The 25,859-nt window shown below is 33.0% G+C and overlaps 2 protein-coding genes across 4 annotated transcripts in view; one reads left to right on the forward strand and one right to left on the reverse strand.

Moving 5' to 3' along the window:
* Positions 1 to 253: 253 nt before the first annotated feature.
* On the reverse strand, positions 254 to 12,807 carry LOC148599513 (uncharacterized). Of its 2 annotated transcripts, XM_088557800.1 has the most exons (6): positions 12,688 to 12,807; positions 11,915 to 11,988; positions 11,054 to 11,174; positions 5,281 to 5,395; positions 4,406 to 4,545; positions 254 to 1,866 (listed from the first exon to the last, which is right to left on the reverse strand). In XM_088557800.1, exons 1-6 carry the CDS (start codon positions 12,705 to 12,707, stop codon positions 1,635 to 1,637), a joined length of 702 nt encoding a protein of 233 aa, XP_088413926.1. In that variant the 5' UTR covers positions 12,708 to 12,807; the 3' UTR covers positions 254 to 1,634. The 2 variants fall into 2 exon arrangements, with proteins under 2 accessions (XP_088413926.1, XP_088413925.1); XM_088557799.1 differs by lacking the exon at positions 12,688 to 12,807 and having other exon boundaries at positions 11,915 to 12,398.
* A 4,280-nt stretch (positions 12,808 to 17,087) lies between these two features.
* LOC148599514 (islet cell autoantigen 1-like) overlaps positions 17,088 to 25,859 on the forward strand; it is a 32,509-nt gene continuing 23,737 nt past the window's right edge. Inside the window, exons 1-5 of one of the 2 annotated variants that reach the window (XM_088557164.1) lie at positions 17,088 to 17,229; positions 19,320 to 19,368; positions 20,494 to 20,668; positions 22,688 to 22,760; positions 24,443 to 24,566. In XM_088557164.1, coding sequence (XP_088413290.1) covers positions 19,361 to 19,368; positions 20,494 to 20,668; positions 22,688 to 22,760; positions 24,443 to 24,566 — 380 coding nt within the window. In that variant the 5' untranslated portion in view covers positions 17,088 to 17,229; positions 19,320 to 19,360. The remainder of the gene's footprint in view (positions 17,230 to 19,319; positions 19,369 to 20,493; positions 20,669 to 22,687; positions 22,761 to 24,442; positions 24,567 to 25,859) is intronic. The other variant, XM_088557166.1, reaches the window with a different exon arrangement.

Genomic DNA, 25,859 nt, shown 5'->3' on the forward strand with positions numbered 1-25,859 from the left:
ATGAAGACTGACACTGACTAGATAACATTTTTGACGCCACACATATTGTTTTGATGTTGTCGGAATGTCGCCCGTTTCGTACATTGGTTTAATGTCTGTCAATGAACTGTCTATTTACCAAAGTAACATTTGCAACATCAAAAATGAATTAGTAGCATCAATTCCAATGAAAATTGTTCCCGCAAAAATCATATTTACTGTAAGCTGATTGTATTGTATATTTTCAAACCCAAATCAATAAGCAACACACTAATTGCCGTATGGCGTGTTATTTATTTTTTGCGATTTTTAGTAAATAATAATAATATTTTAATAATGTAAAACACAATAACACTAATTGTAAGAAATACATTATTTAGAGAAAGTAATCCTACATATCACCAGATCGACAGAAAAGAAATATATTGATTTTGAGAACCTAAAAAAACAAAACAAAAAATACATAAGTAACAAATCTTATATAAACATGATAAATATAGATGTATTGTTGAAAGGAGTAAAATTTCCTCAGCATTATAACAAAATATAAAGGAAGGTATCTGAACATAATTAATCTGCAAGGAAATATTTAATGAATGGCTGTTATATTTTTAGCTTATTGAAGAAATAATTTCAATAGCGTGATGCATACTAAATAAGTTGAGGTTAATTCAAATAGAACGACAAAATAAAAAAGTCATTCTTTATTGCTTAGTTTAAATATCAAAATTCACGGAGTAAATTATTTTAAATTTTAAATAGTTTGACGACATCACAGTTATTACAAAATGTGGTCATGAGATGATGGACGAAATACTGTATCCAATCGGAATGTTTCTTTGATAATATGGAATGAATATGAAATGAAAATACATGTACTAGGATCACCATTTATCCTGAAAATTTAAATCTATCAGTGTTTTATCGAATGTTCCCAGTGTAATAAATTAAGATAATTCGCACTGTAAAATACATTTTACTCTCGCGCTTTCATCCGCTAAAACGTCACAACTTTGATATCAATCCGCCAGTCACAGAATTTAAAATTCATATTGAAAATATTGATAAATTATGTAGAAAATCTATATAATAAATAGGATAATCAATTGGTTATAATGAATAACCAAAATATCATCACTCGTACCAAGAATGCTAGAGGACTTAACTCGTGCGCGGAACAAGTTCCGCACACTCATTAAATCTAGACGTTCTTCGGCATTCGTGATAGTATTTTGGTTATTCATTCTTTCCAATTAATTAGCATATTAATATCATCTCTATTTTGTGTCATTAGAAATAAAGTTACAAAAGCATAATTTGCTGTATTAGAATGTAATCTTGTATAACACATTTTCTTCTTGGAGAAACAAATCAGATGGAAGATAGTTGGTTCGTACTCTTGGAGAAATCATTAATGCATCATCACGCCAAGTCAGAGAAGAAAGGACTTGTACGTAGCTAAGTTGAAATAGAAGATTGGCTTACACATTGAGTAATAACTGAACTCTGTACGGAAAAACTGAAAAATACGAAATGTTTCGGATCACTCATGACAGCTTATATCCTATAGCTAGAAACAGGATTACGGGAGTAAACAAATACCGTTTAATGTTGCATACCACTTTTACAATTTACATAACTTCCCTTTCATATAGTTAGCACCCCCCACCACCACCACCACCACCACCACAACCTCCTCCTCCTCCACCACCACCTCCTCCTCCTCCTCCACCCCATCTTCCTGTACCACCTCCTCCACCTTCACCTCCTTCGCCTTTGCAGCAGACAATTATTGAAAAAACAAGGAAAATCAATCCGATAATACCGAATATCAATCCAAGAATTAATGCTAAATTATTTTCACATGTCCCATCTTCAAAGATTTCTCTGGAAAAAAAACATAGTCTAAACTGTCAAAATCGAATTGCCTTATGTGTTGTGATTAATCAAAAGTGGCTACTTGAAGAGAAAAAGTAAGTAATTTCTTATAAAAGTTATCAATGCCAAAACCCTGAAAGTAAATGATTAATATGACAAATGACGAACAGGCAGAAACACTTAAGCATGCAAGATAGAAGAAGGATAGACGTTTGTTTTCTCTGCTATAAGATGAAAAACAACCAGCCAGTTTCATACCGAACATCGCATGCCAGGCTAACGATATGCATACAGCTAAAAGGAGAGGTATCAGACAAGCCCGCAGAAATGAGTCAGGTAAGTGAATTCAAAGTGAAAGTAGTTACGACAAGCTCTGCCACAACGTATGAGTTGTGATATGAAAATTCAAACCACAGGTGCTGAAAGAATGTTGCCACAGATGGAAGGAAAGTTGACAATACGAAATGAAAATTCAACGCGTTTGTGGTATAGTTTTGTAAATTGGTTTCTTTTAGCATCGATCTCTTAAGTGTAGGCCAAGATATGAGATTGACTCCACAGTGTCTGTAGTATCCTTTATCTCAAGTTCTTTGGGGTTGATGCGATGTATTAAATCTCCGAAACTAGAAACTAGGATTATTTAACAACAATACGTCATCTATATATCGAACTGAGATTAAAGGATCTAGCAAAACGATATTCCATCTTTTGGATCAGGTCAGCTATAAAATCAGCCTCATAAGAGTAAAGGAATAGGTAAGTAAGTAGAAACGCAAATGATATAACAAAACTGACCTGATTTGCAAGATTTTTTTTTCAGTTCTGCATAGAGTGAAAAAATAAACAAACACCTGAGATTCACTTGATATGGCGACCTACTCATTTACACAGTTTAAGTGAGACATGACACACAAAAAATCATTTTATAAACGTTTATATTCATAAAAACTATAGTAATACTATGTTTAGATACGTGTATAACTAACGTTTTCTCATAAGATTTGTGCTAAATAAAGTTAAAATGATGTGTTTTTGTTTTCACGGCGACCTAATTAATATGCATCAATGAAAACCGGAATTAACGCTAAATTACCATATATTGAAGTGTTACATGATTGGTTCTCAATCTCCATTTGGGTACATTGAAAATGTATACACGGGCCCGAAAAAAGTTAATATATCTTCGTAAATATCTTGTATATATGATGTACAGTGTTCCACTTGTCTGTGTATGGGTGCAATAATCGTGCTTAGAAGGTAAGAAGACAAAAGTTCTTCTCGTTTTCTGTCAACTGTCCATTTTCGTTAGGCATACATCCCAGCGTGGTGAAATTATAAAATTATAAATTATAACTACTTTGCACACTATTATTAGGACTTGAACAGGAGGGTACAACTTGAATAGTGACACTCTGTGTATCGCTATTTCTTTGCCGTAAGGTCATATTAATAAACATGCCCAGTAGACTTAATTATGACCAAGAGATATCGTGGGCGGCTTCTTTTATCTTAACATGGTTCGGCGACACATTACACAGGACTTCGATGATAATTAATATATAATTGAATTTCTTTTGTCTTACTGATTTTGAAATAAAATAATTTACACTGAGAATTTCACACAATACACAATATATAATAGATGACCCTAAGTAAGTTTAAGGGAGCTTTTCTTGCACGGACAATATCTTTATAAGTCAGTTAAAATATCCAATTCTAGCAAAAAAGATTAAGTACACACAGGAACTTCAGCACAAACCCCTTATGAGTTATCAAATAAAATTATCAAAAAGCAATAAAAAACAGATATGTTCGTATTATCGTCTGTACTTGCAGGGACTTTATATTACTCTCCCTGATACAGATACACTTGTCAGGAGTAAGGTTCCATGAAAAGGGGTGAAATCAATATTTATTGAAGATCGCGATCGGAACAGTTTAAATCTTAGAATATTAATTTAATTTACTTTGTTTAATTGTTTAATTTACGCGGTTAGTATTATAAAATAATAAACGCAAAATATTATTCTAGCACTTAGTAGATTGACCAGTTGCAGTTGTTCAAATTAATTTGCATAAAAATCAATTTTAGCCATTTTTTCATCATGTTCATTAAAAACCGACATTAAAGGTAAGGTATAAAGAGACGGACTCATGGTTATCAGATGAATGACTGACATTCAATGATCACAAACTCTCGAATGCTCAGGGATTTGAAGGTTCGATACAATGGTGCTTGTCAATGATATGAGTGACTGACCTTCAATAGTTAAAGCTTGGTGCTTGTTAACGGATCGAGTGACTGACTTTAAAAGGTCGAAACTTTGACAAGAAAATGATTGTCAAAAATATTAATCTTGAGTTGGTTCTTTCCCAAAAAAGCAATTTATTGGTCGACATGTTAGTTGAGAAAGGATTTGAAAAAAAAATAATTTTGAGATTTTATAAATCTGGATCCAGACATAAATATGCTTCCTTAACTAACGTAAGAGGTCTATAAAGAAAAGCAACACAGGCAACAGCAATATAACTCAAATAAATGACATACTTGTATTCATCTATCATATATTTTATGCCATCTCCAAATTGATCATGCTTCAAATATTTATCCCTAGCATCTTCGTAGATATCCTGTATGCACGATGATTTAAGAACCTTGTGTGCATCGCTACCAACTGAGGTGTAAATCTGAAACAACAAGTTTTCATGTTTAGACGTTATTTGCTTTGATCACAGAAAATATGTCATACAGATCAAAAGCTAATCAAGGGAACCAATAAAAGAAAAATATAATTCAGCGACAAAGATCAGACAAGGAAAACAGACATACATAATAAAAACCATAAAGTAACCAAAATAATGCATATAAAGTAACAAACGCAATTGAGCTTAAAATTATAAAAATCTCAAAAGGCCTGGTCTTAAAATGTGATGATTGAGACGTAGAAACTTTAGAATATAATTTAGTTATTAGGTTAGATAAAATCATGTCAAAACAGTATAAATTTGTCACGTGATATTTCAGTGTTAGACTAAATTCAAAATGACGTCCATCACTAATCAGTAACAAAAAAGAAATTATATCTCCTTGTTTTAACCCTTCCGCAATCCATCATTTTGATCTTTACCCTTTTATTCTATGAGTACTTTTTGCCTCTGACGAAGGGCGTGAGGCCGAAACTTTGGATTCAATTTTTTTTTCTTTTGCGTTTTATTTATACTTCATTAGTATGCAGTTCCTTTTGTATATTTTAAACGTGGCTAATGTTCACTTAGTCATTTTTCTTTTCTTTTTTTTTTTTATTTCTTCGATTTTTAATAGCAATTTGTGGTCTTAAAGCACGATGCAACATAGCACGTGGTACATGATTTATGCACAGCGTAGTATTAGCTAGAATATTCCTTATAGTATTACGACCACACCTGTCTGTCTGTTCTTGAGAAAAATATGATCACGTCACTGTTACAAGAAGATGGTCCAAGGTTCCATCGTTTTCTTAGGTCTTTTGCAAAATTCTTGGCGTTTTCTTCCTTTGATCTGAATATAAACAACTTTAAATTGTACCAAATCTCACATACATTTTTACTTGAACCTGGAAATTGATATCCAATTCAGTCGTCAGGTTTATATACTCTATTAACTTACCATGTATGATGCAGCATAATGCAGTATCCTATGTGAAAATTTTTCACTGGAAAATTTTAGTATCAATTTTAACCTCTAAATACTTTTTAATGTTTTCCATGGCTGTTTTGTAAGTCTCTGTACGAATCAGATAGTGCGTAATATATGGCATGACAAATTACAATATGAATGTTTAATTGTACATCAGAATCAATAAAAAAAACAGGATTTTCCATATCATTTTGATGAATTGAGTTAAAATTTTATTGAAATGCACTGGAATATTACAAAAGCAGATAACTCAGTTTGCTAACATTCTGTCTTAGCAAATCCAGTGGTGAAGAGTTCATCTTTTTTTCAAAGAGAAATGGCATTTTTGAATGTAATTATTCTGTCAGATGGGTGAGGTTTTGACATGCATGTTCTTATTTTTCCCATTTTGCCGGATGCTTTCAAAAAACCTACATTTTAATTGTTTCAATACATAATGTATCATGATGAAACATTTAAGTGTATGAAAGGGGTTCTTTTAAGGGTGTTGTTACTATATAAAAAGATGAGGATGGCTTTTTGAGGATCAAAAGAGTTCATAGTATTAAGTGCTAATGATTCGGATAGCTTGCTTATGTTTTCCAGGATATGTTTAGATATTAAATAAACAACCACAAGTCCTTCATGTTTTCTCTCAACATCTAAACAAAATGTGAGACTTACCTTATTTGTATTGGATTCCCACACATCAAAAGAATCCATACAAAGAAGGTATATTGCAGGATCTTCATCTTGTTCCTCCTCGGAGATGACAATACCTCTTACAAAGATATTGCCCACAGTCAAGGATAGGATAGACAGCAAGCTTATTGCAATACCACATACTCTCGTAGTGGCATCAATCATATGTGGATACTTAAAAAGTCTAAAGATTTACTTCAAAACCTAAAATCCCGCAGTTTTTCGAAAATTAGTATTTAACTTCTCAACTCTTTACACTACGTTACCATATGATAAATTGAAATCTCGTTTGAAAAGACTTATTCGTAAATCTTTTGTTGTTTCAAAAATATGTTAAGTACTAGTAGTTCTTGGTTACAAATCCACACACTTTTCTAAAACATCACAGAAAGGCAAAGTTTGCTACACATAAAAGCAGGTTTGCAATATACTTGATTTCCTCATTTATAACATATTTGGAACATTTGGAGAAGCTATTTTTCAACAACAAGTTGGCATTCCAATGTGCCCTAACTGTGTTCCTCTCCTAGCCGATTTGTTTTTTATATTCGTACGAGACTGAATTTCTTCCGAATCTCATAAAGAATAACATTCAAAAGCTTAATCCTGTAACTTTACATACAGATATATTGATGATGTATTGTCCATCACCAACGGTTCTTTTGGTAAACGGTTACCGTCATTATATCAACCAGTGCTCAAAATAAAGGAGACTACAGAAAAAGCCTGTTCTGCATGATTTTGGTCTACATCTCGAATTTGACAACAGTTGTCATCTCACCACTAAGATTTATGAAAAAAAGACGACTTCAATTTTTAATATCATGAATTGTCCTTACCTGTTCAGCAAAATTCCTTCATCTCCTGCATATGGTGTTTATATTCACAATTGATTCGCTACGCTAGAGCAAGTACTAACTACTCAGATTTCCTTTCAACGCCATAAATGTATGCGTAACAGACTCCTGAAGCAAGGGTATAAAGAAAGGCGTCTTAAAAGGTCTCTTACAAAATTCTTTTTAGATATCAGTCCTAAGTTGAAAAATACTTAGTTTCTTCTTAAACGATGAATAATTATTGTTTTCTGTAAAATGCTCTTTGTACTGATGTGACCGATTATGACAATAGCATGCAAATGCTTTTTAATCACCACTGATATAATCACGCCGCATAGGAAGAGGGAGATTTAGCGCGCTGTAAAACCTAGATTTATCCCATCATTTCTTCTGAAGTGCCTGTTCCAAATCAGGACCATTGCGGTACCAACTGCTCCGGTTGTGTAATATCTGTTTAGCCTGATTTATTTTGGACTTGATTGTGAATCGGATTAGTGCTCGGTAATTTTGTTGTTACCCTTATTATCTAGTACCGGTATTCGTGGTGATATATTTTAGCAAATCGTTGTTTATGAATCTTTACTACCTATTCTGGTACTTATTATGTCATTTTATGGGGTGTTTTACATATTGTTGTTTTTTTTTTAATCATTCTGCAATATTATAGTATTATTGCGTAAGGTTTTCCATATTGGCTTAGTTATTTGTCCGAGGCTAGCCATATTGGACTGAAGTTCAAGGTCCAAAAGTATATTAACTTAGCTAGCTTATTCGGCAGAATGACAGAGAGTTATACTAGTTTCTTCAAACATTATTGTTGACATAAGCGAAGGCCTGTTACATCTGTGACTTAGTTATAGTATTACCTTATATATACTGTTTTTTTTTCTAACCAATGTTTCCATCATTTAGAATAGGACGGCATTAAGATAAGAACTAGACCATGATTCAAACTATTTATTAGAACGTTTTGTTCCTATTTGTCAGGTAATCTTTTTTAACACAACTCATTTAAAATACATAATACGCACTCTGTTATAATATATATAATGTATTATACCTTCATTGACTTACTAGTTCAATACGCTAGGACAATATGGATATGACGTATTAGACGGCTAAATCCCGTATTGGACGGCTAGATCCCGTATTGGCCCACTTTTGTATTTTGTATTGTATTGGCAATATGAACTTCAAATTAAAAAAAGTTGGGTCCCATGGTTTATTTTGGTTTAATAAGTGTTTGCAATGCCCATGTCGAGAGTTTATCTTCATTTCCATGTATTAATATTTAGCATGTACTTTGATTGGTAGATGGGTAGGCTCCTTTAAAAGACCCAACTGATAAGCCTAGAATGTTGAATATAAATCTATACAAATACAGATAAGATAGGTCTAAATGCTAACACTTCCAGTGTAAACTGGTTCAACAAAACAATTACATGAATTGATAGTATTTGATAACTTGAATGAAATCTAGTGCTTATTTAAGTCTTTTGATTTATGTGGCTGATGGAGCTATGACATGTAAATACCAAGAACAAAACCTCAGTAAATACTGTACAAATAATCGTAACCAAACAAAAACTAGACTGTTTTGTAGTAACTAAGTTTATACAAGATTTTATAATGAGCTCCAAAGTTTGCAGCAAGAAATTAAGAAATCATTTTGAATTCAGAATACTACAGAGACAAAAAAAATTGTTTTTCAACAAATGTGGATTATCCTCTTACACTGGATTATCTGATATGTTCATTTTACAAAATATTGAAGAAACTACATAAGATGTGTTAAGTAATAATCTGAGTAGAAAAATATGTCAAATAGTAGAAAATTTACAGTAGTACTACCAACAGAGTGCCATCTCACTATCACAGTGAATTATCATGTTAACACTTTTCTGTACTGTATAAATATTACTGAATATTTAAGTGGCAATGTTCATAAAAATCTGACAGGAGGTGATTAATGCATGTCAAACCCACTGATTTCAAATTTAGTTCTTGTTCAGAAATCTTAGTTTTTCATATGGTTGTTGCGCTTTTGAGATAAAATTTATATAGATTGTACACGAAATTGGCATTTTGCAATAGTTGTCATTCTTGATTTTGTGTAATTTGGTTCGTTTTAGTGGGATATAAATGTATGATTTTCTCAAAAGTTTAGGTATGTATACTGAAATAATTATTGTTATGAGAAATTATAGCATATGTAGACTGAAAAAGCAGTGTTTGTTAGTTGGGTTTTCTACACCATGAATCACTTAATCATAGGCAGTGACTGAATTTTATGTGGACTGGTACTTAATAAGGACAACATTGTCAAAATAACAAAAACTTAATTCATTCATTTTGGTGAGGGAGTTAAAACCTGGCATGTTTGTTATCCTACATTATTTTAGCCACTTAAAGCTCTTTTATGTTAACATAAAAAGCAAGAACACAATATCATAAAATTCTTTCTCTCCTATGTGTTTCTGTTTTGATTTATAACAACTGCAGATAAATTATATTAATTAAACTATATTTATATATTCCCCCACTGAATTAAGGTATCTAATGAAGTTTTGAGCACACATTTAGGCTGATATATTGTACTTTATCTATTCTACATTGATCTTTTGATAATGTGGAGTAGGAATTGTCTATATCAATGAGCAACGTCAGCTTCATCATACTTGTACGTCTGTATGAGACTCGTAAGAGTAGTAATGGACAGTAAAACTCCTTTGGCATACAGCGGTGGGGGAGGGGTCGGGTGAGAATTTTTTGTTTCGCAATGCAATGTCTTTATTTAGCAAGCAAAATCAACATATTTATTTGAAAATCTGCCTGGTTAAATATTGGGGGCAATTTTCTGTTGTTTTTTTTTTTTTTGAGGGGGGGTTTTCTTCTTTTTTTTGCAATGAATGAGAACAAGTTTTTTCCCTAAAAATGTAAACATTTATTTATTTACATACTTTCAAAAAAAAAAACCGTCCCCTAGACCCCTTTTCCCCTCGCTTTCAAAATGGTCGATGACTTTATAGCACTTCGCCACACTTTACACTTTTAACCCTTTCTCTAGCAACATCCTTTCTTTTCCAGTTTAAGCGCGTCAGGTTAATTTGTATAGATGCAGAAAATATGAAGTACCAGTCTGTGTAAGAATCAGGCAATGGGTGGCACATGATATTTCTCAATTTTATCCTTTTTGCCTCAAATATATTCAACACATCTAGAAAACAACTGAAAAGCTATTTAAATTTATCCTGAAGCATCTGTAATGTAGATATTTTTTGACTGCTCATATAAGGAAGAAGTGTGGTAAAATTTTCCCGCTATTTTTCCGTAGTGCATTTTAACAAAATTTGACGTATCAATATCTTAAAAAGGCAAATTTTACAAAAACCTTGATGGTTATTTCTGAATGTTATCGGGTATAAATACTTGATTAATGTAATTAAATCTCTGTGTTTTTTCTCTTCATGTGCCACACCTTATACACATTTTGCCTGATTCTTAGATGGAGAAGTACTTAAGTGGTTGTTCCATGGGGTTCTACATCGGTCCGACTAGCCGATTAATATTACACAATCCCTTAAGTTAACAGTGCACATTTTTCACTTTCTGGTGGTTCGTTTACTGAGAAATGGTTTTGTTTATCGGGAGTAAAAAATAATTCTGTTCACAATACGTAAATTATCGTTTGAATTTGTTTGTTTGTTTGTTGGGGTTTAATGTCCGAGCAGCAATATTTCAGCTATTTTCAGACGATGAATAATATTTATATTGTGAAATTATTTCCTGAGTAAAATTAGGAATACCTCTAGCTGTTTCATATCAGACACGTTTGAGCTTATTTTCAGAACAGGCTCATTTGATTCTTCTGAGAGGAAATGCTCTATTCTTTCCCATAAAAACTCTAACAATTTTGAACTGAATATTAATTACAGTCGGAGAATTCTACAAAAAAGGGGATAATTTATTTTTATGTAAACTACGTAATACTAAATACACTTACCCATACGTAAAATCCATTTTGTTAATCAGAACCACTCCAAAATATACCCTTTTCTGGTCGTCTCCATCGCACAATGATTTAGATGATGTTACATATTTGATTTGTGAATCTATTTGATCCGCTGTAAATATATGAAAGTATGTAGTGTTATACCAACAGTCAAATGGACTCATCGTGTTGATATTTGCTGTCAGCCACAATAGTTCTTATTTATTAGTTTTATCATTTTTTGTTAATTGTAATGTATTTGTCGACATAATTACGTGAAACAGACATTGTTTGAAAACAAAGGAGAGGCACGCACCTGTTTTAACTATTTAAGATTTTTCTGTCAGAAATATTAAACGTGAATGTTTAAAACAATGAAAAGTTGACCTATGCTGATAACTGAGTTTCTCGGTTTTTCGGTCATTATCTTTATAATTCGTGTCATCTAATACATGTACCAGGGAAACAAGGAAACCAAGATTAGAGCGAAAATAAAACGAATTCAGTATATTCAAAGGATAAAAACTAATAAATGTCAACTTGGAAATGAGTTTATTACTTCACAAAATCTAGAAAAAGAATAATTTATTTCATATTTTGGAATGAAACTTCACCAAATTCCCGCCTTGCCCATTTAAGATCGCATATTATTCAAATCAAAGTGACATTTTATATTTATCTGATTTTTTAGCATATAATAGTGTAAGTCGTCTAACTATTAACTGGGGTAAAGCAACCGTAACAGCCGTCAGTATTCATGTCAATCTGCGACCTAGTTACCCAGTACCCATTATAATGTGTTTCTTATTGACTTCTATATTTCATCATTATCATCATAAACTATCCCCGATTTAATCGTTAGTGGTACTTTACCTTTCTGTGAACTTATTATTTTGCAAGGATCACAAACGAGAGACCGTGTACAATTCCGTCCACACATTCCACTTCTGTCCGAAAGATACGGAATATCATAATATTTCCAATCAGTTTTACAAACTGGACTGAAACATAGCTGTCCATTCACAAAAAATCGACAATGACCAAGGTAAAAGAAAAAGAACGTTATCCACTTCATTTCAATTTTGATGCGTCGATAAGTAAATACACATCTTAATATATATGATATTTACGATTTTGAAATAATAAATTACGCATTGATGATTACAACCATTCTCGTGGTGTTTTTTTTTTTTTTTTCTTTAATTTTCCACGTTCACACACCAGTAATCTAGTTTCTTTATCTACCTGTATATTTGTATTACACAATATCAAACTTTACGGAAAATTTATTAATTAGAAGATCCGCAAACTTTCCCATTTTAATTATGTTGATCCCCAGAAAATTCGAACAACATTATCTTCGGGGTTAAAGTATGCATCATAACAACAAACAAACCAGAAGTTTTTGTAGTTTATTCTTTTTTTTTTTGCTGAACGTGGAAAATTAAAACAATGGCGGATCCAGGAGGCCACGGGAGGGGGGATGCAGGTACAGCAGTTAAAACAAGTACTCCAATCGTAATTTGACGGAGGTCTAGTAGGTGTGGAAAGATATCACATGTGTATACAAGAATATATGAATGTTATGAAATGTATCTACCCCAGGAAGGAATGTTATTTCGCTGCATATCATATATAAATATTACCTTTTCCCAAACAAAAGCATCTAGTTAAAGTTTCCACTATCGGTTAGGGTGCTTAGAAATTAATTTTTGTTTACGGATATGACATTTTACATTTGTTGTAGTTTTCCACCAACGAGGAAGTACAATGTACTTCTAGCGTTTAAATGTAGTTACCTTTCATGCGGCGGATCATGGGTTGAATGCTCTATCTTGTGTTCCAGACTTTTTAAAATTTTACTATTTGAACAATGTAGTAAATTAACATTCTAAAAATCGTTTTTAAGGTAATTGAGGAGTAATTCAAGACTAGTGTAATTCATAATCGTTTCTATCTATTATAGTTTTCAAGATATTGGCTGAAACTGCTAAAACCATCACTTTTCGCCTTTCAAGGGCAATTACTCTAACAAGGAGTTGTCCGACAACTTTAACCCAATGCAGACTTTTGTTGGCTTTAAAATAAGGACCATTTTGGCAATCAAAAGAATTTGGTTTAACGTGACGGTTTTGGAGATTTATGAAAAGAACTTCTGACAGATCCGTGCATTTGTTCTATTTTTAGCAATACCGACCATTGTTTCGACGGAACAAAAATCCCCTTATCAGATCTATGCAGAATACCATAAGGAACATTCATACCAACTTTGGTTCTAATTGGTCAGGTAGTTTCTGGAAAGATTTTTTAAAGAAATAACATTAAAAATAGGGAAAAAACATCAAAAAAGGCAATAACTCCAACATGGCTTAACAAATTAAAACAAGAGATAGATCTCATCATGCTGAACACTTCTAACCTAAAAGATTTTTGCTAAACCTAACGGTTTTGGAGATGCAAGTCGACCCCCTATGTTCTATTTGTAGTAACGGCGGTCATGTTTTTCGGCATATCAAAATTTACTACTGGAGTTCTATGCTGAATACCCTAAGGAACATTTATATTAAATTTGTTTTTGATTGAGCAAGTAGTTTCAGAGGAGAAGAGTTTTTAAAAATTGTTAACGACAACGACGGACGCCAAGTGATGGCAATAGCTCACTAGGTACAAAATGTGACAAAAAATACAAAAAATATTTTTTATATAGACACTTATGGGAGGATTTCTTGTCTTTGACTTTGACAGTTGACAGTTCTGTGTCATCTCATGAAAAATTCCAATAAAATGTACTTGGGTAAGTAGGGCAACTTAAAACAGACAAGTTTTTTTTATCTGGCCTCATAACTGGGAGGTATAAGGGTTCCTGAAATTCATATTTTGGTTAATGAGGAAATTTTTCATAATTGTCAGTCTGCTCTCAACCTAGATAGAACTGAGCTATCTTGCTTTACACCTAAGCAGGACTGGAAAACTCGATCCTTTAGTTTTTGTGACCAACTTTCATTTCAGCACAAGTAATGTCTATATTACAAAAATTCAAATATTGATTAAGTGGTAATGATATTTTTAAGCCTTAAACCGTCTATTTTCTGCCATTACATGAATATTGTTGTGCAGTCTGGGAAAAGTGTGGAATATCTAATTATATATATAACTCAATGCGCGTCTTGAGAAGTTACAATTTGATGGAATCCGCAAGAATCATCATGAATTACCTAATTTTACTCTAAGTGGTAGCTATATAAACAACTGGCTTGGAATCGATATCAAATAAAATACGTCGAAGAAAGCTACAACTTTTTTTCTGACGCAGTTGGTATAGTTTCGCGTTTTACCCTTTGACCTAAAGGATGCTCTTCTATGGAAACGCAAGTCACCTGATAGCAATTATGTTTCCCGATTGGCAAATACTGATAACATAGTTGCGTTCAAAAAAACGGTATAGAAAATTTGAAATTACATTCGATAAAACTGTATCGAAAATTTGAAATTGCGTGTCATGCGGTATTTTTTTTTACAGAAATGTAGAAACTTAGTTCAATTTTACTGCGTCGGCTATCTTTTTTTAAAGATAGTACTTGTTATGATGTTCAAAGCGGAATGCTTTTAAGTATCTCTAAAATATATTACTACTAACAATACAAAGCACTACCATCTACCTATTACGAGATTGTATCCTTCTGTCGATACCGTGGATTTGTCGCGAATGAAATCAACTTGATAGATCTACTCGCGAGTCTCAATCTTCTTCTGAATTTAAAAAAACCTGAACTGCTGAGTCAGATCACAAATGTATATAAAGATCAGAGCCTACTTACTTTACACAAGGTACCCGTAAACTTATAATTAATATCATATTGACTCAACTTCGATGTTCAAAGTCATTCCATAAATGCGGACCTATTTAAAATAATAGTTATATCAAGTCCACGGCACTAATGCATATGTGAGGCAAAACGTTCCTTGTTTTGTCCCTACAGCTTATATAATTACATATAAACACAGAAGTGTGAACAATTAAACAATCATTTGTAAAGGACATTTACATACAAAATAACAACAATAATAATATTGACATAACGAGGCATGCAACAGTAGACACACTTTTGTCAAATGTTTGCCTCGTTGTTTTTTTTTAATATTGTCAGGAGCTTTTTAATCGACATGGGATAAAAGGCAATAAATACATGGACACAGTAAAGTAAGAAACATTCATAAAAACACCACACTAGTACTGTACATTAAAAATTCCATACAATGCTATAAGGAGAGGCGGATCCAGGATTTCAGGTTTGGAGGTGGCTGGTCAATACAATTTAAGGCCGAGCGAAGCGATGCAAGAAAATTCTGGAGTTTTTTTTGTGAAAAATCAAGATTTGGTCCACAGAAAAAAATATCCTTTCATAGGTGTTTCAAGGAGTAACCTCTCTTTATAAGCTTTATAATCAAATGCATAGGATTGGAAGCTCAAAATTAGTATGACGTGCTCCAAAGCTCTTTGGACCATAGTCATGGTAAAAAAGTGATAAACACATGACCAACTTTTCGTGAAACACAAGGCTGCGTCTATTCAAACACATGAAGAAACTAGTTCTATTAGAATTGAAACAATGCATGGAAACTCGCTACCGCTAGGGGTAAAACAATGCGACATAAATGGCCATCCCTTGTTCAAATAATAATAAAATGGAGTTTCCGTGAATTATTACTTAATTACATTTTTAAACATTAGCTTTGATATATATTAAGTACTCAAAACTACTGAAGAAATATCGAAATAGGAAGCCAAATTAATCCAGCACCGATGAATTCTGCAAAAGTATGTCAAAGGAGCTATATAACTGTACCCCCCATATTTAAAGCTGCTACACTATCTACACATTGACGTACTCCCAAATACTTAGAGTGGGGATACGCTCTCGGATCCACGTGGGGTCCATGAGTAGGCCAGAGCGTCAACAGAGCAGCCCAGTCGCTAGTAGGACATACCCTGACTGAGTTCTTCAGTCAGGTATCCCGAAGGCTGGCCTTGGCTACCTCCTACTACTAACAGACATGCATCTACTAACACAATCCCCGCAAGGGGTGGTCGTGTGAGATCCGCAAGGATAGTCAAGACCGTATAAACCACCAACTGGAAAACATGTTAGCGTGCTGCATGAAGGCGCGGACTCATAGTGGCGGACCCGGCGTGCTTCCTTCTGAAAAGGAGGGGTATTTGCATGGAACCTTGTTCTTTACAAATAGAACCTTTTTAACTCTGGGATAGTCGATGAGCATGCGTAGGGCATGTTCAATAAACAATTTCGCTAGGAAAGTTCTTTAGTTCTACCCGGAGTTTATATTAGATGAAGTCCCTGTTCTACCCAAGCCCTACCTCGTGGAAGTGTATATTGGGCATGATAATCAACTTACCACAAAAAGGTCTATTCTACCAGTGACTTTATATTACACCCCATTTATTCTACCCCAAAAAATATTATTGCTTTGCTTCGCTTGGTCTTTAATTCTATTTTCTATATCATCCACATCATCAACCTGAAATCATGGGTTGCCACCTATATGGCTTTGGTGTTGTAGGTGTTTCGAATTTTAGGCTGCTCACAAATTTCATTGAGTTCAGGTCTGACAAGTTAACAGAAATCTGAATGCTCTCAAACGCGAAATTCTACTCTTTAATTTGATGGTAAAACGGCACATAATTCCATACCTTTCCCTTTACTGTTGTATAGCACAGACCTGTAAAATTACAGGTCTGTGTGTATAGTAAAGGCAGGGACTGTTACGTATCACTTGTACATACACTCCCTGGTAAAGGCGATGGAATTTTTATCTATCTGGCTACTTGTTTGTATCGTTATACAACTGTTTGTTGCAATTTTTCACATAATATAGTTTATGCCGAGAGTTTTTTACAATGTGAAAAAAAAACGTGTATTGGTATCGGACATGTTTCCTGCGATGATAGGTTAATAAAAGACACTCAGTATTTTCAGGCCTTTGATTTTTTCAGTTAACCTCCCTTTCTACGTATTCGGGTATTTCCGTTGTACTTCGGCAACGTTCGTTAGTAAACATGGTAGAAGAGAGAATGATGCGATTTCAATGAAGCAGTATTTTTCCTATATTGGTCTTAGATTCACGAAATCATTTACTTCTCCAACTACCCAATTTGTATTATAGCCTAGGTACTTCCTACTTTTAGATATTGAAGGCTTTAAGCTAGAACATTACCATTAAACTCAATGATTGACACGTTTCATTGAAAAATACAGACAAAAACTGTCACAACCAACACTATCTGGTATGTTTATATAAACATACTTATATTTGTTTTCACAATTTAAAGGTAAAACTCAATGAAAACAAACTGAAATAAATAGGTTGTAAGGGCAACCACTTTTTTCATCTCTGATCCAAAAAATTATCTCATAAGACATAGACCATAGTATAAAGGCCAGAAATGATCATCTTACAGTGTCAGTACTGAGTGCTGGATTTACTCCACAATGCTCAGAATTTTTGTTTCTTGCTGACTGCCTTCAGTTCTGGCTTCTGTATTGTCAGCATTTGCTCTATACTTAAAATTCATATCGGTATTTACCAATTATTGTCTTGGTGGGTTTCAAATGTTTGAATTGTTGGTGCATTCACAACACTGCTGGGTAGGCTGATCCATATAATATATATGCACAATACTTTGAATGAAGTGGTTTGATCTAATGCTTTTGTTGCTTTTATTTATTAGGTGCCAACTTCTTATTGTGCCCTCAAGTTACATTGTAGTCTGTGTTATAAGTTTGGCAGTGTTTTGTCATATATTTTCAAATGTCGGTTTAGTAATAAGTTTCAATCGTATTGCCTCTAGTACCTCTGTATTTCAGTGTTGGAAGTTTGGGTTTCTTTAATAGTTCTATGTATTCAGGATATCTGAATGATGGTATAAGTTTAGTTTCTCGCCTTTTGTATGTCTTTAATGGCTGTTATATCTTTCACTTTATATGGACTCCATAGCACTGGTGTATTCAGGATTTAGTTGCACTAGTGCCTTGTATAATAATAGAAAATTTATTCATTTAGGGGTGTAATTGTTCAGCTTATCTAATATACATACACTACTGTCAACACAAATTTTAATTTCCCCACTCTTCACAGTGGAGATATTTTGAGTGGAGTGTGCAGGGTCTCTACTCACTACAGTGGAGACACCATTTCAAAAAAATTCTGTAATTAACTTCTCCTGTCTTTATACCAAGGTATATTGTTGTTGAGTTTATTGTCTATTGTTACTTCGATGTCCTTTTTTATCTCTACATGTCCCAAGTTAGTATTACATAAGTTGTAGTGATAGATTGTTTCAAGTTTTTTTCCTGTTGTCAATACTGTAACCATAGTAACCAAGGTTCTAAATATGATAGAATAGATTTATTATGTCCGGAAATTAACTGTAGTTCCTATGTTTGAAGACGTCAGTATATCATCAGCAAACATATAGCAATCTGACTCATGTTTTTCTGGTAGATTGTAAATATAAATCACAAATAGTATGGGTCCAGTACATTACTCCTGGGTACCCCTTTTCTGAATTGGGAGTAGCTGCTGTTGACTCATATTCTTTGTTTTCTGTCAAATGTATATCATATTACAGAGTTTGATTTCAAGCTGAAATGTCATCAACTTCCTGTTTGACTGTTTATATATTGACCGTTACGTTAAATTTTCCCGCAACAGAAATTAATGTGAAACATCTATAAACATTTGACTTGCCGCAGGTAACAAGAAATTTTAATTCTAATGCCCTGCACTGACAATACTGAGTAACATTTTTATACAATGTACAATTACATGTAAATTTGAATATTTTTCAAAGAAAGTGGTAGATAAAATGTGGCTGAACATGTAAGAACAAAAAAATATTATAGACAATAATGGTACACTGACTTTACATAAAACTGATTTGTGGTTTGAGCCAAATTTGTATATCAGAGTTTTTGTCAAGTCAGTGCACTGTTATTGTCTGATGTCTATACTGCAATGAAATTTTAAAGAAAAAATGATGTTTTAAGTAATAATATATTTAGTTATATTCCGTCCATGGCCACATCCCTTGTAAACTCCCTAAATATTTTATGGCCATTTTGGCTCAATCACCATTAAAGCCCTTTAACATTTAATGTAGAAAGTGTTCTTTTCCTTTATTTCTATTAAGTCAAGTAATGTACTTTTTTTAATCATGTTACATTCCTGAAGTAAAATCTACATAAACGTTTCATTGTAGGTTCCATGTCCTGTCAGTCTTTTTACAACTAAGAAAAAAGAATGATGTCGTAAGTATTATAGATTCATCACAACCATTTTTTATGATGGCCTATGAGGGTGGGTGGAATATTTCTTTTTTTCCTATGTATTGCCCAAAAAGTGATAAATGTTGTGGTGGAGTTCGAGTTGCTCATTTGCTTTTGTTACTTTGTATGTATGATTTTAGTTACTTTATGTTCTTTGTTGTGTATTTCTGTTTTCCATGTCTGGTCCTTGTCCCTGGATTACATTCTTTTGATTACCGCTATAACCTTGGCTCCCTTGATTACTCTTTTAAATACCCTGCCACAGCCCGACAGCTGTTTGACTTTGGCACTTTACAGCAAACCTTGGTCTGATGGATTGTCTACAACTCCTCCTCAATGATTTGTAGGATTGTTATGAAACTTGGTATGTGTTTAGGCAAAATATTAGAAGTGAGCCAATATTTTGCATTGCAACTGCATGTCCTATTATATTCTTTTTACTTCAGTATACATGTACAGTACATACATGTATATTTATGTTACAGAGCAAATTGGAATCCAGTAGGATCTGGAATCCTCCTAGGGCAAAATGAAAGTAATGATTTTAACCAATGCAAACTAGAATTCTAATTTGTCTTAAGAGAAATTAAAATTCTAATTTAAAAAAGGGGAATTCTGGATCATCCTGGCTTAAAGCTTGAAAATATCAAACATGAAGATAAAAAGTATTTAATGTGCTTAGGACAATTTCTTGGTAAATTAAAATGCTTTTTGTTCATTATTTTATTTCCTTTTTCACGATTTTATAAGTTAGACAGTCAAATTACAGATTTTTCTGTATTTCATTATCTAATGGTTATAAACCTATTTCCTTTTATGCAGATGGTAAGTTTTCTGTGTTGGGTTGGAGAGTTACTTCCCTTTGCTAATTTAAAAAAAAAGTCAGAATATGAAAATGATCTATTGGAATGAAACTGATAGTAATGGCAGTAAATAGTTTCAGATGTTGATGCATATTTGTAAAGGTTTACAAAAGGAGGCAGCTGCAGTATGGAAGGTTGAAATGTGTGTCTTGCCCACCAAGGGCATTCCCTTCATCTCTATTTTTAATCAAAGTTCTATCTATCTATTGCTGGTGTTACATGTACATTATAAAATTATTTATAGGCATGGCTATAGTGGTTCTAACTATGACAAGTATGTGGAGAGAACAGATAAATCTACAGTTCACAAGATCAAAGAAACATTTTGGACTACAAAACAAGCCGTCATACAGAAACTTGGAAAAAAGGAGGATGAGCATGTCGTAGCATCAGATGCTGCCCTAGACGCTAAATTAGAGGTGGGTACCAGTAGCTGGCTGTGATTTTGATTGTAAAATAATTGTACTTATGATGTTACTACTGACTTCTTTTTTAACAATAAGTATAAATTTGAAATTCAAACAACATATTTGCTTTGAATTTTCTGTTGAAGCAATGAAAAAAGTACATGTATATGACCAGCATGGCTTAAAGTGATAGCCAGAGCTCTTACTATAAAAGTACTGGAAGCCATAAGTACAAATTTCCATTTTTAGCTCACCTGACCAAAGGCCAAGTGAGCTTATGCCATCACTTGGCGTCCGTTGTTGTTGTCATGGACAAATTTTAAATAATCTTCTCCTCTGAAACTACTGGACTGACAGGTTCTAAACTTGGCATGATTGTTACTGAGGGTGTTCTGCACAAAATGACCGTTGGGATTTTTGATCCATGAAAAAACATGGCCACTGTTACTAAAAATATAACATAGGGGTCAGATTGCAATTTTTTGTAAAATTGTTCAGCATCACGAGATGGACCTATGGCAAAATTTTCAAAAACAATTGGTCAACAGATGTAGGAGTTACGGCCACTGAAACAGTTTTTTTTGCATTTTTCGCATGTGCAACTTTGCAACTTTGAAAAAGCCATCACACAAAATTCAATGAAAGTTGGCATTTATGTTCCTTAGGGTATCCAACACAAATTGACCATTGGGATTGTTGATTCATCAAAAAAACATGGCCACCATTACTAAAAATAGAACATAGGGGTCAGATGGCAGTTTTTTGCAAATAACTCAAAAAACCGTGGCCTTTAGCAAATTTCTTGCATGGGTAAAATTGTTAAGCATCACGAAAAGGACCTATGCCAAAATTTTCAAAACCATTCATTGACTAATGTAGGAGTTACGACCCCTGAAACAGTTTTTTTGTTGTTTTTTTTTTTTCACAAGTTCAACTTTGAAAATCTTCTTCTCTAAAACCATTTAAGAACATTGAATGAAAATAAGCATAATTAGTGCTTTAGTGTATTGTGCTCAAAATGACTCTTGTGATTTTTAATCCTTTAATAGATATGGCTGCCTATACTAAAAATGGAACTTAGGGGTCATGAGACAGGTTTTTGAAAAAAAATCAAAAATTGTTGCCTTTAGCAAAATTCTGGTTCAGGTCATGAAAATGCTATGAAAAGCATTTCCTGCATTTGGCAATTTAGTTGATTTTAACTTAGCCTGTCTCATTCCTCAAGTTTTTCAAATAAGCAAATGGTTAACCAGGTGAGCAATTCAGGCTCTCTTGAGCCTCTAGTTTCAGTAAGTAATGTCAATAAGTAAATTCTTGATTATGATCATACCAATGAATGGATATTTTTCTTTTCGTTTGGAACTAAATTTTTTGGTTTGTCAAAACAACGAAAACCACAAAATTGGCACCCCGTGAATGATGGTACTTTCACAGTATTCCAAATCACAAAAACAAAGCAATGAAAACATATCAACCAAAACTTAACTATATATGAGCAAACCTTATTTCATTAAAACAACTTGAACAAACTGTTACATGGGTAGAACATATAGGGTAAGTACAGTTATTTTCTAGAAACACAAGTACTGTTAACATATTAATTTTCGCCATTGCTAATTTCCGCGGATTCTGCCAAGTGAACATATTCGTGGGTATCAATTTTCGCTGTTAAGAAAAAATGATTAGTGTTATATAGTGGTAAAAATCAATTTAAGATGTACTATTTTTTGAGGATTTCTGTCTACCACAAAAATAGCAAAAATTGGTACGTTTATTGTAATTTGGAGGAAAGAATACAACATTGTACAACCTAAGGCATATGTACATGTATACAGTTTATTAGGTACAAGTTTCAAATCACATTTGTTAAATCTTAAATAAAAATTTTTATAAGTACTAAAAGCAAATCGAAAATACTGATGAAAAGGGTGATATCAAACCCGTGGAAATCATGAGCAAGGTCATATTTCGAGAAGATCTTAAATAATTACTGGTGCTTTTTGTAAAGCATCTTCTGATGTTCTGTTGTAGGTGTTCAGAGCGATTCAGAAGTCCTCCATGGAACTTTTAAAAGTAATTGAGAAGTACCAAGATCGTCTGTGTAGTAAGTACAGTGCATAGTTATTATACCCCTACTCTATGAGTGGATGGTATATACTGAATATTACATGTCCAAATCTGTATTGTATGCGGTATCAACTCGAGACTCCTATACCACCCACATTGTATATTGGTTTGGCATACACTTTAAGGGATTTTGGGTGCTGTCTGATTTCAACTCTCTGTTTGGTGGGATTTTGCAGTCTTCACTACATGGAATGATACAGATAATTTTCGTCACAATAATTGTGAACTATTTAGGGTGCTGTCTGATTTATACTTGCTTCACCAGTGGGGGGGTATCCCTAGCATGACAACATGTTTACTTTGTTCACATATTGGTAATAAGACCATAATCAGTGATAGAGACCTTTATTTAGGGAACAAGATGACATAGTAGTGAAGGCCCTTGTGTGGATTTCATAAAAAGTCGAAAGTGTAAAGTTGATTGTAAGTAATGACATCACAATCTAAAATAGCATTGTGACTCCATAATTTACAATTATTTCACACTTACGACTATTTGTGATATTGACGCCTGATCTGTAATTGCAAGGGCCAGGCTCTTTGAGTTTGAGCCCCACTTGTGTCCAGTTTTCCAAGCACCTACCTGGCCTGAGGGTTTTGCTGATTTTCCAGCCTGTAATAGTGTGATATTTGGTTTTCTTACTCCACAAACCCATCAGTTGTTGGAGAAGCTCATATTATCCAAACGGTCATAAATTTTTCAGTTGATTAAAAATCTCTATAGCACTTAAGTTAATTGTTGACTTATACACACATGTGTATTCACTGATGTTAAGTAAAATTAAACAATCATCATATTGCATGCTTCATGTGTTAAAATTGAGCTGTATCATTTCATGTTTAGATCAGTATTCTAGAATTTGAATTACTACAGAAATTTTTCCAAATCTTCTTAATTGATTCCATGAATTTTATTGTATGAAAGTATTTTTTGTACTAAGATAAAAAAAAATATGTCTGTTTCCTGCTATCCTACCTTCTCTATTTTTTGTGCCTATCCTAAAAATTTTATGTCCATTTTGGTTTATGTACCAATAAAGTCAAGATTGTTTCACCATTAACTTAATGTGGAATGTTTTTGAAAAATAAAATTCTTTGAGTTCTTTCTAAAAATCAGGCATTTTGTGTACAAGGTATGGCAGATAAAGAAAAAGTCACAGAGATTTTTTTTGCATTAAACAAGACTTTATTCCTCATAACCTTCAGAAATATCCATCTAAGTGTTGGTAAAGTTTGCCTTTTCAGGATATTAATAGGGAGGCCTTTCATTAAGAGGCGGTAACAGGTACTTTTACCCTATTAAACTACTGAAAGGTACCTCCAGAATTTTAAAATGTCATACATTTTTATTATACAACATGATGAAAAGTACCTCCCACAAAACCAAAGGTATCTACATTGCAAAACAAAGTAATGAAACCCCTGGATAGGTCAAATTTAGTTCAAATACATTTTGGAAAAATGGCAGGAAATTCCCCAACATAAGCAGTAAAAAAATATCTAAGTCACAGATGCTTCAGGATAAATATAAATATCTTCAGTTGTTTTCAAGATGTTTTGAATATACTTCAGGCAAAAAAGACTATATTGAGAAAAATGATATGCCACCAATTGCCTGATTCTTACAGAGAATGGTACTTAAATCTTGTATATTTGCAGGGTTAGCACAGGAGGAGAGTAGCACAGGACGGTTTCTAAAATCACAGAGTAATATTGATAAAACTAGAGCTGGAAAAATGATGGCTGCTGTTGGCAAATCACAGAGTTTTTCTGCACAACAAAGGTTACAATTAATTATAATTATAAATTGATATTAGTGAATTATCTGTGTTCCCTTTGTAATAAATTTTGATAATTCACATTGCGATTTCACTCTTGGACTTTTTCCTACCAAAATATTACAACATGAAAATAAATCTGCCAATCTCAAAATTCCAAAAATATGTTGAAAATAATAATTAATTATGAAGAAAATGTATATAATAAATATGATAATCAGTTGACACTTGTGAATAGCTGAATTATAATTACTCATGCCAAGAAGGCTTGACGAATTAAGTCGTGCATGGATCAGTTCCATATACTTGTTAAATCTGTGTGTTCTTTGGCACTTGTAATCATACTATAGTTATTCATTATATTATTTAAGTACCAGTCCACATAAAATTCAGACACTGCTAATGGTAAAGTGATTCATGGTGAAGAGAAACCCACCAAACAAACGATGCTTTTTCAGTCTACATATGTTATACTTTCACATAATCATAATCATTTCTCCATTCAGATCTGCACATTTTAGAAAATCATACATTCATCTCCCACTGAAATCAACCAAATGGAACCAAATTAAGAAAGATAACTCTTTCTGAGTGCCAATTTCATGTACAATCTATATAAATTTTATCTCAAAAGCACAACACCCAAATGAAAATCTATGACTGGTTATGTGGTCTGTAACTAATTCTCAATAAGAAATTAAATTGAATTCAGTGGGTTTTCGACATGCTTGAATTACCTCCAGTCTGATTTTTATAAAGACTGATATTTTATTATTATCCAACTACATCCTATTAATTGTCAATAAACGATAATGATAATAAACTAAAAATATACTCTTTAATGTGATGCTGGTGAAGGCATCTAAGTACTGTAGTCATTAGTGTGATTTTGTCACTTTGGAGCTGTAAAACAATTCTTGTGATTGTGAAGCTGTGATAATTACAAATTTCAACAATGCACAATGTTCAACAAACTACAACATATAGTTATAGAAATTATAAATCAATTTTGATTTCAGTAATACATGTACATGCAATGCTTTCCGACTATACAGTATTCCATTTATATACACAAATATTTTAAATATGTTGTTTAACATCAGTTTAGAATATTGAATATCAGAGGTGTGTCTTTATAAATTCTTTGTAATTTGTGTAGTTTTCTTGCCAATGACCCAATACTAAATGTAGAAAAACGCATGTATAAAGTTTGCTGACCCAAAAGTCTTCCCAAATTTTTATTTTCCCACTCACCATGGATTCACCTTGGAATGTCTGTTTGTTCAAATTTTGTCACA

This window comes from Perna viridis, chromosome 13 (genome assembly GCF_037379345.1).
Source record: "Perna viridis isolate PV_CMFRI_1.1 ecotype Kerala chromosome 13, ASM3737934v1, whole genome shotgun sequence".
Classification (NCBI taxonomy): domain Eukaryota; kingdom Metazoa; phylum Mollusca; class Bivalvia; order Mytilida; family Mytilidae; genus Perna; species Perna viridis.

What these genes read in the sequence shown, in the direction of transcription:
- LOC148599513 (XM_088557799.1), bottom strand. Translation starts at nt 12,116, where the DNA reads ATGAAGTGGATAACGTTCTTTTTCTTTTACCTTGGTCATTGTCGATTT. An exon ending in AATAATAAGTTCACAGAAAG is followed by an intron (nt 11,175 to 11,914) that starts GTAAAGTACCAC and finishes ATATATTTACAG; the next exon opens with CGGATCAAATAGATTCACAA. An exon ending in TATATGATAGATGAATACAA is followed by an intron (nt 1,867 to 4,405) that starts GTATGTCATTTA and finishes TTTTTTTTCCAG; the next exon opens with AGAAATCTTTGAAGATGGGA.